This window comes from Erythrolamprus reginae, chromosome 7 (assembly GCF_031021105.1).
Source record: "Erythrolamprus reginae isolate rEryReg1 chromosome 7, rEryReg1.hap1, whole genome shotgun sequence".
NCBI classification, from domain to species: Eukaryota; Metazoa; Chordata; class Lepidosauria; order Squamata; family Dipsadidae; genus Erythrolamprus; species Erythrolamprus reginae.
The window spans coordinates 9144962-9159961 of record NC_091956.1 but is presented as its reverse complement, the minus strand read 5'-3'; the positions used below and the strand labels follow the sequence as shown (position 1 = coordinate 9159961).

At 42.5% G+C, this 15000-nt stretch overlaps 1 protein-coding gene across 4 annotated transcripts in view; it reads right to left on the bottom strand.

Annotated features, from left to right (window-relative positions):
* The window catches only part of CFAP299 (cilia and flagella associated protein 299), a 192870-nt gene that overhangs the window by 29118 nt on the left and 148752 nt on the right, over positions 1-15000 (bottom strand). For 2 of the 4 annotated variants that reach the window (XM_070756937.1, XM_070756938.1), the window contains exon 4: positions 4448-4594. In XM_070756937.1, coding sequence (XP_070613038.1) covers positions 4448-4594 — 147 coding nt within the window. The remainder of the gene's footprint in view (positions 1-4447; positions 4595-15000) is intronic. The other 2 variants (XM_070756935.1, XM_070756936.1) reach the window with 1 other exon arrangement.

Here is a 15000-nt window from a genome sequence, read left to right as displayed (position 1 = left end):
TCTAGTCTGCCCTTATACTATTTCCTGTATTTTATCTTAAGAGGGATATATGTTTATCCCAGGCATGTTTAAATTCAGTTCCTGTGGATTTACTAACCTCTGAAACGTGACTTGCACTTGTAAAAACTAAATCTACAATATTCTCCCCTCTAGTCGGTGTCTTAACCAGCTGTGCCATAGCTGCTCCTGCAAGGGCCTCTACTATATTCTTACTGTCTTCTGCCGCACAAATCCTAGCGACCGATAAGCTCCCACAGAGTTGGCCTTCTCCGGGTCCCGTCGACTAAACAATGTTGTCTGGTGGGCCCCCGAGGAAGAGCCTTCTCTGTGGCGGCCCCAGCTCTCTGGAATCAACTCCCCCCAGAGATCAGAACTGCCCCCACCCTTCTTGTCTTTCATAAATTGCTTAATACCTACCTGTATCACCAGGCATCCATCCAGCCATCCATCTATCTACCTATCTATTTACTTACTTACTTACTTACTTACTTACTTACTTACTTACTTACTTACTTACTTGATTTTTATGCCGCCCTTCTCATTAGACTCAGGGCGGCTTACAACATGTTAGCAATAGCACTTTTTAACAGTGCCAGCCTATTGCCCCCACAATCCGGGTCCTCATTTTACCCACCTCGGAAGGATGGAAGGCTGAATCAACGTTGAGCCGGTGATCAGATTTGAACCGCTGACTTACAGATCTACAGTCAGCTTCAGTGGCTTGCAGGACTGCACTCTACCTCCTGCACCACCTCGGCTCTATATAGTTGACGGGACCTGGAGAAGGCCGACTCCTATAATACTATTCTACCATGGCAGACCACAGCCTCTAACTCCAAATGATGGCTTCGGCCTGATGGAGGTTGTCCTGAAACCCCTGCGAAAACCCAGCAGCCTACATTCATTCATTCATTCATTCATTCATTCATTCATTCATTCATTCATTCATTTATTAGATTTGTATGCCGCCTGTTAAGTATGTGTAAAAGCAATGTAAATAGTTGAATTGTATTGAACGCCTCTGATTGGCTAAGACATTGACAGTTGGGTTTCGGCGGGAAGTCAAAACGTATAAAAGGAGCGTCTGGCTCTGTGTAAAACCAGTCGCGTTCCTTGCTGAAGTCACTTTCCGATAAGAGCTGAATGAAATAAAGGAACCTTTTTGAAACGAGCTGCCTCAGACCTTTCACTGGCGACATCGGATGGTCGAACCTACGATCTCCGCCATGGACAACCTGCCTGTCGGAAGAGCTCCTGACTTCTTCGACCCAGAAAAATCCACATGGGACAACTACATATCGAAATTTGACATCTTCCTAGAAGCTGCGAGCATGAAGGATGCCGACAGCGACAGGAAGAGAGCCATTTTCTTGAATTATTGCGGCTCCGAAATATACGATCTTGCCCAGACGCTGACAGACCCGTTGCCGGCAAACTCCGTGACTAAGACTCGGGGTGGCTAACAACAATAAAAAGACAATGTAAACAAATCTAATATTAAAAATAATTTTAAAAACCCCAATTTAAAGAACCAATTATACATACAAGCATACCATGTATAAATTCTATAAGCCTAGGGGGGAAGGGAAAATTTCAATTCCCCCATGCCTGATGACAGAGGTGGGTTTTAAGGAGCTTGCGAAAGGGGCAACTCTGATATCTGGGGGGAGCTGGTTCCAGAGGGTCTGGGCCACCACAGAGAAGGCTCTTTCCCTGGATCCTGCCAGATGACATTGTTTAATCGACGGGACCCGGAGAAGGCCCACTCTGTGGGACCTAACTGGTCGCTGGGATTCGTGCGGCAGAAGGCGGTCCAAGAGATATTCTAGTCCAATGCCATGAAGGGCTTTATAGGTCATTACCAACACTTTGAATTGTGACCGGAAACCGATCAGCAACCAATGCAGACTGCGGAGTGTTGGAGTAACATGGGCATGTTTAGGAAAGCCCATGATAGCTCTCGCAGCTGCATTTAAGGCTTGGGAGTAAGAAGCCAACTGGGCTTTAATGAACTCCTCCGAATCCTAGATCTGCTGATTCAGCCATTTGGCTCCTGTTCTCATTTACCTGAATATATCAAGTGAGAATCGCTCTGCTGACACAGTAATGAGATATGAGTCTCGGCAAGCCCTCGGCTAGGGAAGACGTGAAAGGGAACACTTTCTAAACTGAGGAGAACACTGCGGGGATGTTAAAAGTGTGTCCTGGATTCCTCTTTAATCTCAACAGAGCGAACAGAAGCAATTAAAGGGAGAGAACACAAAGAGGGAGTTGTCCCACCGGTGCTCCACTTTTGGCTTCCAAAGACAAAACTTTGGAGGAGTAGATCCCTGTTGCTGCTCCGGGCATTCAGCTACTTAAAGGTATACCAAGGTATGCCCATGTTACACCAACATTCTGCAGTCTGCATTGGTTGCCGATCAATTTCCGGTCACAATTCAAAGTGTTGGTTATGACCTATAAAGCCCTTCATGGCATCGGACCAGAGTATTTCCGGGACCGCCTTCTGCCGCACGAATCCCAGCGACCGGTTAAGTCCCACAGAGTTGGCCTTCTCTGGGTCTCGTCGACTAAACAATGTCATTTGGCGGGACCCAGGAGAAGAGCCTTCTCTGTGGTGGCCCCGACCCTCTGGAACCAGCTCCCCTCAGATATCAGAGTTGCCCCTACCCTCCTTGCCTTTTGCAAGCTCCTTAAAACCCACCTCTGTCGTCAGACATGGGGGAATTGAATTTTTTTCCCTTCCCCCTAGGCTTATAGAATTTATACATGGTATGCTTGTTTGTATGATTGGTCTTTTAAATTGGGGGTTTTTTAGATTATTTTTTAATATTAGATTTGTTACATTGTTTACTTTGTTGTTGTTAGCCGCCCCGTGAAAGTGGTCCCAGTGGTACTTGGCAGGCTGGGCGAAGTGCCAAAGGATCTCAGCGGACATTTGAAAACCATCAGAATTGACAAAATCTCCATCTGTCAATTGCAAAAGGCCGCTTTACTGGGATCGGCAAACATAATTCGCCGCTACATCACGCAGTCCTAGGTGCTTGGGAAGCGCCCGACTGGTGATGAAATACGAAATCCAGCATAGTGATCTCGTTTGCTATGTTGTATTGACATAATAGTAATAGTAATAGTAATAGTAATAGTAATAACATTATTAATAATAATTTATTAGATTTGTATGCCGCCCCACTCCGAAGACTCGGGGCTGCTCACAACAACAATGAAACAATACAAATACAAATACAAATCTAATAATTAAAAGCTGTAACTAAAGCCCATTACCTTAAAACACAATCGACACTACACAATCAAAACCACACATAACTTTCAATGGTCAGGGGATACACTAGTTATCCCATGCCTGGTGACATAGATAGGTCTTGAGGCTCTTGCGGAAGGTGAGGAGGGTGGGGGCAGTTCGAATCTTCAGAGGGAGTTGATTCTAGAGGCCGGGGCCGCCACAGAGAAGGCTCTTCCCATAGACCCCGCCATTGTCTGCTCGATGGGACCTGGAGAAGGCCAAATCTGTGGGACCTAATTGGCCACTGGGATTTATGCGGCAGAAGGCCATCCCGAAATTATTCTGGACCAATGCCATGTAGGGCTTTGCAGGCCATCACCAACACTTTGAATTGTGGATGCATGCCATGGCGGCCTACCGAATGACCTTCAGAGAACTAAAGGACCGGATGACTGCAAAGAAAATGCATCCTTCCATTTCCCCACCATTCAGTCAGAACTGAAGAAGCTTCTTCGATGAGAAGTGAAAAGTATTCGAGGAAAAGGGAGATTATGATCCCGCTATATAGAATGCTGGTGAGACCACATTTGGAGTACTGTGTTCAGTTCTGGAGACCTCACCTACAAAAAGATACTGACAAAATTGAACGGGTCCAAAGACGGGCTACAAGAATGGTGGAAGGTCTTAAGCATAAAACGTATCAGGAAAGACTTCATGAACTCAATCTGTATAGTCTGGAGGACAGAAGGAAAAGGGGGGACACGATCGAAACATTTAAATATATTAAAGGGTTAAATAAGGTCCAGGAGGGAAGTGTTTTTAATAGGAAAGTGAACATAAGAACAAGGGGACACAATCTGAAGTGAGTTGGGGGAAAGATCAAAAGCAACATGAGAAAATATTATTTCACTGAAAGAGTAGTAGATCCTTGGAACAAACTTCCAGCAGACGTAGTTGGTAAATCCACAGTCACTGAATTTAAACATGCCTGGGATAAACATAGATCCATTGTAAGATAAAATACAGGAAATAGTATAAGGGCAGACTAGATGGACCATGAGGTCTTTTTCTGCCGTCAGACTTCTATGTTTCTATGTTTCTAAAAAAACCCTCAAGTGCCTTTTGAAAAAGCACCCTTGATATAAGCATTCTAGAAGGTCTACAAACGATTGAGATTTCCAACATGGGCAGAAGATGACTCACCAACCTCAGATCGCTGCGCCTAGGGAAGAGCTTCTTTTTTCCGCTGAAATAGACATCGAATTCATCCACCTTCAAACGATGGGCATAATCAATATAGGCAGAGACCTCCTGGCTGCGGGCATTTCGGTCACGAATGAAGATGATGGACTAGAGACAAAAGGGGAAAGTGTTATTGGGTTCCAAGTGTCCCTTCTTTTATAAGTTTATTGATTGATTTTCAAAAAAAATAAACAGAAATATTTGTCATATTTTTTTTTACAGATCATAACCCGTGTCTATTACATTTCAAGTTTACCACTCGTTGCGCTATATGTCCTATTGAATTATCTATATTCAAATACATTTATAATAAGTGAAACTGAAAAGAAAAAGAAATAGCAATAAGCATAATTATCTCTAATTCTATCTGATAAAAGGGAAAAAATGCACATACAGTTTATATAGTGTTGTGGTTAGCTCTGGCCCAGCTCCTGCCCCAAGGACTGTGGATGTGGGGGAGACATCCACATGCTGCAGGCCTGTTTTGCCCCCGGTGGAATCTGCTGATGAAGGCTCCTTTGACCAAGAAGACATGAGTGACAGGGAGGAGGAGAGTCGGGCAGACAGCTCAGAAGGAGATCAATTATCTAGCTCCTCCTTGGATTCAGAACAAGAGTTAATGATAGAGCCACGCATGCAGAGAGCGATGCATAGGCAACAACAACTGAGAGATTATTATCAAAGAAAATGAGGCCACCTGTGGTTGGGTGGGGCTGTGGTAATTAGTGAGGCTGCTATAAATAGCAGCCTGTGGGTTTGGCCATTGTGGAGGATTATGTGATGGTTGTGTTTCGTGACTGCTTTGCTGACTTTGACCATTGTGTGCTGATTTTTCCCCGCTTTGAAACTAAACCAGAGCAAAGTGTGTTTCACTTTGTGAAAGAAGAAGGACTGTGAATTGCCTCATAGCTGCAAGCTAAGTATCACAGAACGGATAAGGGACTTGTACAAATTACCAGTTTGTTTGAAGACGAGTGCTCTTTGCTATACCAAAAGAGGGCTTAGGTTAAGTGAATTTTCAATATAAAGAACATTGTTTTGAATTTTCAAACGTGTGTGTGTGTCTGAAATTTGTACCTGTGAAGTTTTGGGAGGAGTCTACCAGAGAGCCCGACAGAACATATAGAAGATCACATATATTTTTGTGTGCCTGTGTGTAATATGTATGTACACATATGGCATGTATACATAGAATTAAATACAATTAAATAAGAATTAAATAGAATTAAATAAAGAGTGTCTTCCTTCCCTTGTCCTATTGTTTCTCTTTTACTAGTATGTATATAAATATTATATCTTTGTATACCACCAATACGTACATAACAAAATAAATAAAGTAAATAAATAAACAAAATAAAATAAATAAAGTATATTTTGGATGTTCAGTAATAGTAAATAGATAGGGAAATTATATTTCTTTGAGGTGAGGAGAGGCCAGGCACCCTAACACAAACCCTTGACATGAGTGATGTAAAATTGGCCACCTTTAAGCCAGTCACATGATCTTTAAGCCACTCCCCGGTCACATGATCATCAAGCCACTCCCACCTGGTCACATGGCCAGCAAGCCATGCCCACAATGTGGTAGTAAAAATTTTTCACTATATAAGCATTGTTCAGCCCTATTTGGACAGGGAGGCATTGCTCACAGTCGCTCATGCCCTTATCACCTCGAGGTTCGATTACTGCAACGCTCTGTAAATGGGGCTACCTTTGAAAAGTGTTCGGAAACTTCAGATCGTGCAGAACGCAGCCGCGAGAGTCATCATGGGGCTTCCAAGATTCGCCCACATTTCTTCAACACTCCGTGACTTGCATTGGCTGCCGATCAGTTTCCGGTCACAATTCAAAGTGTTGGTAATGACCTTTAAAGCCCTTCATGGCATTGGACCAGAGTACCTCCGGAACCGCCTGCTACCGCACGAATCCCAGCGACCGATAAGGTCCCACAGAGTTGGCCTTCTCCAGGTCCCATCGACTAAACAATGTCGTTTGGCGGGCCCCAGGGGAAGAGCCTTCTCTGTGGCGGCCCCGGCCCTCTGGAACCAACTCCCCCCGGAGATTAGAACTGCCCTCACCCTTCCTGTCTTTCGTAAACTACTTAAGACTCACTTATACCGCCAGGCATGGGGGAGTTGAGACACCTTTCCCCCAGGCTTTTTTATACTTTGTTTTATGTTTGGTATGAATGTTGCTGTTTGGTTTTTTAAAGAATGATAGGGTTTTATATGTTTTTAATATTAGATTTGTTCCACTGTTTTATTGTTTTTATTGCTGTGGTGAGCCGCCCCGAGTCTTCGGAGAGGGGCGGCATACAAATCTAATTATAAAAAAATAATTTTAAAAAATCATATATGAAAAAGGGCAAGCCGAGGATTGGTGTCATGCTGGTTAGAAATTCTTGGAGTTGAATTCCTAAAACATCTGGACCGAGCCTGGTTAAAGATACCTGCATTCTCTTATCACCTTAACAAGCCCTTGTAGTAGATAGTAGGTGGTGCCGTGGATATTGCCTATCTGGACTTCAGCAAAGCCTTTGATACGGTTCCACATAAAGAGCTGATAGATAAATTAGTGAAGATTGGACTTAATAACTGGATAGTTCAGTGGATTTCAAGCTGGATGAAGCATAGACATCAGAGTGTTATTGTTAATGGCGAATATTCTGAGCAGAGACAGGTTACAAGCGGTGTGCCACAAGGGTCTGTTCTGGGTCCTATTCTTTTTAATATGTTTGTGAGTGACATAGGGGAAGGTTTGGTAGGGAAGGTTTGCCTATTTGCCGATGACTCTAAAGTGTGCAATAGGGTTGATATTCCTGGAGGGGTCTGTAATATGGTAAATGCTTTAGCTTTACTAGATAAATGGTCAAAGCAATGGAAACTGCAGTTTAATGTTTCCAAATGTAAAATAATGCACTTAGGGAAAAGGAATCCTCAATCTGAGTATTGCATTGGCAGTTCTGTGTTAGCAAAAACTTCAGAAGAGAAGGATTTAGGGGTAGTGATTTCTGACAGTCTCAAAATGGGTGAGCAGTGCGGTCGGGTGGTAGGAAAAGCAAGTAGGATGCTTGGCTGCATAGCTAGAGGTATAACAAGCAGGAAGAGGGAGATTGTGATCCCCTTATATAGAGTGCTGGTGAGACCCCATTTGGAATACTGTGTCCAGTTCTGGAGACCTCACCTACAAAAAGATATTGACAAAATTGAACGGGTCCAAAGACAGGCTCCAAGAATGGTGGAAGGTCTTAAGCATAAAACGTATCAGGAAAGACTTAATGAACTCAATCTGTATAGTCTGGAGGACAGAAGGAAAAGGGGGGACATGATCGAAACATTTAAATATGTCAAAGGGTTAAATAAGGTTCAGGGGGGAAGTGTTTTTAATAGGAAAGTGAACCCAAGAACAAGGGGACACAATCTGAAGTTAGTGGGGGGAAAGATCAAAAGCAACGTGAGAAAATATTATTTTACTGAAAGAGTAGTAGATCCTTGGAACAAACTTCCAGCAGACGTGGTTGGTAAATCCACAGTAACTGAATTTAAACATGCCTGGGATAAACATATATCCATTGTAAAATAAAATACAGGAAATAGTATAAGGGCAGACTAGATGGACCATGAGGTCTTTTTCTGCCGTCAGTCTTCTATGTTTCTATGTTTCTATACGCCCTTGAGATCATCCTGTGAATTTCACATTAATTATTAGTCTGAACACAGTTACCTGCTGTGTTATCACGTTAAGGGAGAAAATGTTTAATCACCTCCCGCCAAACCTACTTTCTCTAAGGCAGAAAGGTGCGGCTGTACTGAAACATCTTAAGAATAGCTATCCAGCACCCTTGTTCGTTTTATGAATGAAAGCTTTTTAAGTTACTGCTAAATGATTTTTATTTTTTATTTTTTGGAAAGAAGAATAAAATGGAGATGAATGCTGACAGCTGATACTTGATCAAAAGCGAAAAAAGAAAAAAGAACTTTTTGTGTGTGTGTGTGATATTTTTCAGATATTTTTGATTAGATGTTTGAAGATGTTTTTGTATATATATAAAAGAAACCCACACAAGGAGATATCCAGGCTGCTTCTTTGCAGAGCTGTATACATTTGCCATTTTGCACGTGGTAGGTTTGTGCAGACACACTTACTTTAGGAAATTATTTATAATCATAGCATGATTGAAAGATGTCCTTTATGATGGACACTTCACTCACTTTTTAAAATGCATGTGATTTAGAATGGCGATTGTTAATTTCACCTTTGTTTCAAAAAACGAAAAAGGTATTATGACAGTTCATGGATTTAAAGCATGATGTTTTAACTGCTCGTAGTTACAATATGGAGACTTCAGAGTACTACAACCAGGTTGTACAATCTACAACCAGAGTACAGTACAGTAGTACCTCTAGATACGAGCTGCTCTACATGCGAGTATTCCAAGTTACGAGCCACGACAGGAGCGAAATTTCTGTTCCACACCCGAGCTCAAATTCGGGATCCGAGCTGAGCTTCCACTAGGTGGCACAAGAATCTTTGCTTCTGGTTATCTCGGCGGGGAAAAACAAAGTCTAAAGCCATTTGTTCCAGATACGAGCTGATCGACATACGAGCTCCATTCTGGAACGAATTAAACTCGTATCTAGAGGTACTACTGTACTACAATCTACAATATGTAGATAAAATACTTCAGAGGATAATCAGAACAGCAGAAAAAAACAATTGCTGCCAACCTGCCTTCCATTGTGGACCTGTAGACTGCATGAGTCAAAAAGAGGGTTGTGAAAATATTTACTGACCCTTCGCATCCTGGACATAAAGTGTTTCAACTCCTATCCTCAAAACGTCACTACAGGGCACTGCACACCAAGACAACTAGACACAAGAACAGTTTTTCCCTGAACGTCATCACTCTGCTAAACAAATAATTCCCTCAACACTGTCAAACTATTTACTAAGTCTGCACTACTATTACTACTAGTTTTTTTCCTCATCATTCCTATCACTCATTTCCTCCCACTTAATGACTGTAACGTGTTGCTTGTATTCTTAATATTAATATTCTTAATATCTTATTAATATTGTTTCTTCATTGCTTATTTGACCCCTATGACAATCATTAAGTGTTGTACCTTATGATTCTTGACAAATATATCTTTTCTCTTATGTACACTGAGAGCATCTGCACCAAAGACAAATTCCTTGTATGTCCAATCACACTTGGCCAATAAAGAATTCTATTCTATTCTATTCTATTCTATTCTATTCTATTCTACTTGTACTTCCATTCAGACCATGAAGAAAAAATACTTTTCTGTGCCCGGCAAAAATGAATTTATATTCTCCTTTTGAGAGAATTAATGCAGCTGTTGGAAAGGAAGAGACATAGCTGGGCTTCGATTCTAGAATATGATTGATTCATTGATTGACAGCTGTTTTGATAGGTAACTTCTTTCTTTTTTTCATGCTGGTAAATAAAAAAGACCTCGGTAAGTCTTCTTTTTATGACCTCACCATGGTTTCTCCTTGCTCATATACCATATGTCTTTCAAATTTGCCTCTTTCTGATCTGTCAATCACAAACCAAAGTCTGGGATTCCCCTGCAGCATCGCAAAAACACGGAAGTCTGGAGGTGGGGTTTCCCATGGAGGGGAGCCTCAGGGGAATCCCAGCAGCGCAACAACGGGTGCTTCGCTGGCAACAGAAGTCCAGAGGTGGAGCCTCCCGGCGGCGGCGGCTTGGGTTTGTAAGGTGAAAATAGTTTGGAAGAAGAGGCAAAAAAATCTTAAACCCCGGGTTTGTATCTCAAAAAGTTTGTATGATGAGGGGTTTGTAAGACGAGGTATCACTGTATATTGCAGGTACGATTAGCCTCTGCTCCAAGTTCCTTGAGCAATTACGTCTGAACAAAAGTAACACAATGAACTTTCTCAAAAGCTGTTTTTTTCCTCCCTGCCCTAAAAAATCCCTTTCAGAAATACGTCGCAGTTGGCCAAGGGTAATTTCTCTGACAATGGAATGAAATTAAAGCGCTACTGAAAGAAAGCAGATTCCCCCAGAATTGCTGGCGAAAAGAACAGTTTGGGGTTTTTTCCCTGAAAGCAGGGACATAGTGTTTTGCTATTTTGCTGTTTGGAAATACAGTGACATCTCTACCTAAGAATGCCTCTAATTATGAACTTTTCTAGATAAGAACCGGGTGTTAAGGATTTTTTTGCCTCTTCTTAAGAACCATTTTCCACTTACAAATCCAGGCGTCCAAAACTGTAACTGGAAAAGGCAGGGAGAAGCCTCCATGGGGCCTATCTAGGAATCTCTAGGAGGAAACAGGGCCAGGAAAGGCAGGGGGAAACCTCTGTGGGGCCTCTCTAGGAATCTCCTGGGAGGAAACAGGGCCAGAAAAAGCAGGGAGAAGCCTCCGTGGAGCCTCTGTAGGAATCTCCTAGGAGGAAACAGGGCTGGAAAAGGCAGGGAGAAGCCTCCGTGAAGCCTCTGTAGGAATCTCCTAGGAGGAAACAGGGCCATAAAAGACAGGGGGAAACCTCTGTGGGGCCTCTCTAGAAATCTCCTGGGAGGAAACAGGACCTCCACCCTCCCTGTGGTTTCCCCAGTCGAATGCATTATTTGCTTTTACATTGATTCCTATGGGAAAAATTGTTTCTTCTTACAAACATTTCTACTTAAGAATCTGATCACGGAATGAATTAAGTTCGTAAGTAGAGGTACCACTTTATGTGAAAAACGTGGAAACTGTTGGAAGAAATATCCACCTGGGTCAATTCCAAGCCGGGAAGAAGATGCTAGAGACAAGGAAGCTGGGCTTTTTTGATGAAGCATGAAACACAAGGATATGGATTCTGGGTAGCTGACCACATGGAGCTGAGAATGAAGGGTATGTATACATTCTCTTGGATTTGCACTTGAGCTTCCTGTTCCTGTGCAAGTACATGTATTCTATTGGCTGTTGTCAGATTCCCAAGGGGGGGGGAAGTTTGTCTGAGCTCTCAGGTTTGGTTGAAGTTTGCTGGATGATGCAATCTCCTTAGGAGATTGTGCAATACAACAAGCTCTGGGATTTTGATTAAATGGTCCTATTATGTCCTGAAGGGCCATGTCTTAATCTCATTTCCCTGGAGCTGAAGGTCTTTTGACTTGTAGATATGCTAGCCCAGTTCTGCTAGGCTGGGGTGGGTTTCTTTTACCACTTCCTACTGGTGCGCATCGCGCTGTTTCTGCATTCCATAGAGAGCCCTCTCTGATAGCATGTGCTTTAATCTCAGAGATTAAAATTATATTTGACTTTTGTTGCAAGTCTATGGTTCATTCTCCCAGGGTAAAAAAAAAAATTATCTCAACATACATTCAAACAATACAGTATATCATCTAATTTTCCATGAATAAAATGCGGTATTTTGTTAGTAACTGTTGTGATTCCGTCCGAGGCCCCTCAGGGAACGGCTGATCTTCTGTCGGTTTCCTGCTCAGAGGGGGAGGATGAGGAACAGGAGGTGCAGGCAGACGAGGAGGAGGAATCCCAGGCTGAGGAAGAGGGGGAACAGCCAGAGGCCCCCGAGAGGGAGCTCTCCCCAGCAAGCAGCCTGGATTCCTTAGAGGAAAATGCACAAGCAATAATCGATCTGCGACAGAGAAGAGCAACACAAAGAAGGGACCAATTGGCTAGGTACTTTCAGCACTAAAGAGGCAACAGCTGGGTTTGGGTGTGGTGCTCTCTGGAAAGGCTAAAAGGCAGACCCACCCTTCCTGGCTTGTGGAGTATTATCTTTGGGAGTCCTGGGACCTGGCTGTGATCTTTGGTGTCTTGGAATTCTGGTTTGTGACTTTGAATACTGAAACCTTGGGGGGAAAAGGTGGGGGTCTTATGCTCTACAGTGGTGGGTGTGCCAGCAAGAAGTTTGCTGTATTGTCTGGACATCAGGACTCTGCTGTAAAGTCTCCTAGCCTGCCTGTTGGGAAGAACAGGTTTTTCTCTGTGTTTATTTTTCAAGCTATAAAGTACTTTTGCTTTTACCAGCGTGTCTGGCTGTTTTTTCCAGTTGGTGTTGAGGTCTGGGGGAACCCAGACAGAACAGTAACTAATATCAATCATCAACAAAGTTGCAATTTTTTGTTCTATTTTTGTCATCCAGTTACGTACATTTTCTTTTAATTAAATTCTTTCCTTAATATTCCTTCAAAAAGTATAACACCAATCATATTTCTAACTTATTAACCATTATGCTATATTGGTTCCTTCCTTTCTTTATTCATTTTTCCACAAACTAAGAAAGCTTTGTATAACCAATCAGATGTTGACAAAAAGAAATTAAAAACAAAAAATGACAAAATAAACATACAAAAATTTCAGACTTCTTCCCCCTCTCTAAATAGTACATTTGCCTAATCCCACATTTTAGAATTATTTCAGCCCATATAACATTTAGCCAATTAATACTTATCTACATTTCTTACTTAATTGTTAATCTTAAATTTCAGTCAACTTGAGAAAAAGAAAAAAAACAAGAAAAAAACAAGTTTCTAAGTATTCTCTATTTTCAATCAATTAAAAATCATTAACATCATCCCGAACCTTTGCTTTTTTGACTTATTTTCATTTGAGTGGTCACTATAACATTTATTCTGATGGGATAGTTGACTTTTATTTTTTAAAATCAATGATTGCCTTGCAAGAATAGCATAACATTATCTGGATAGAAAGCAGAATTAACTTTATTTTCTGATCTACTGAAATCTTTGGATGTTGTACAGCTGTTTGGTTACTAAAAGATTCTTTTTGTTATTTATATTGGCCTTCTTGTTAGAAGGCAAGTTAAGTGGTAGATTTTAGGGGATACAAATGACCACACAGTTAATAATACACTGAATAATTAACTTATTAAATCATTACAGCATGGATTGGCATGTGTATTTTTGATGCCTTGGGCATCAAAACAGTGTATGTCAAGCACCGCTTTTCTTTCTTTGTATTTGTGCAAAATTTAAACTACCCTGTCAATTATCAAACAAGGTCCATATAGCTCACTTTGTTTTGGAAATGTTTGCCAAAACAAAGTAAAGTGGTACCTCTACCTAAGAACGCCTCTACTTAAGAACTTCTCTAGATAAGAACCGGGTGTTCAAGATTTTTTTGCCTCTTCTTAAGAACCATTTTCTAATTAAGAACCTGAGCCAGGAAAGATTTCCCAGGAAATTTGAGAGCGGCACGAAGGCCCGGCCAGTTTCCTGCCATTCCCCCTTCAAACCTGGCCATCTGGGCTGCCATTTGGTGGCGCTTAAGGAGGCTTTGGTAGTCCAGAGCGAACGGAGCATTTTCCTTTCTCTGGCTGCTAGGAGAGGGAATAAACCTCTGCCAGCACTCAGAGAAAAGAAACGCTCCCTTCGCTCTGGGCAGCTGAGGAGTCACCACAGCGAAGGAAAGGCGCCAGCTACAAAGTGAGCGAGAGGAGAGGGGAGCCCATCAGCATGGGAAGGAAGAGGAAGCAGGTAGCAGAAGCAGCCAGTGTATGGGAGGCGGCCTCACACCGGGTGTATCCTTGCCGCCTCAGAGTCACTCTTTTATTTTCTAAGTCTTAAAGTTTTGGATTTTTTTTATTCCCCTCACCTCACCTTCTTCCTTCGGCAGCAACTCTCCTCCTCCTCCTCTTCTTCCTCCTCCTCCTCCCACCCAAATTCCGGGCTTTTATTTCTTTCCTAATGGGTTTGCACGCATTATTTGCTTTTAAATTGATTCCTATGGGAATAATTGTTTCTTCTTAAGACCGTTTCTACTTAAAAACCTGGTCACGGAACAAATTAAGTTCTTAAGTAGAGGTAATGTAATTGTATTGTAAACCATTTCCCTCTCATGTTGAATATTCTTCATTTTTTGTTGTATGCCACTCAGATTCATTTCTGGTGGGATGGGAGGAGGCTATATACATTGGCTGATTGACTGATTCTGACTAACTGACTGAATGAATAAAACCGCCCCCAATGATGGAGCACCCACATGAACAAATAAATGAACTAATGAACAACAACAACAACAACATGTACTGTATAACACATGAGAATTCCTAGACAACATCATCCAACACAAATCCTGCACTGCCTGGAAATCTATCCCTATCCCTATCCCTATCCCTATCCCTATCCCTATCCCTACCCCTACCCCTACCCCTACCCCTACCCCTATCCCTATCCCTACCCCTACCCCTACCCCTACCCCTATCCTTACCCCTACCCCTACCCCTACCCCCATCCTTACCCCTACCCCTATCCTTACCCCTACCCCTATCCTTACCCCTACCCCTACCCCTACCCCTACCCCTATCCTTACCCCTACCCCTACCCCTACCCCCATCCTTACCCCTATCCCTACCCCTACCCCTACCCTTATCCCTATCCCTACCCCTACCCCTACCCCTATCCTTACCCCTACCCCTACCCCCATCCTTACCCCTACCCCTACCCCTATCCTTACCCCTACCCCTACCCCTATCCTTATCCCTATCCCTATCCC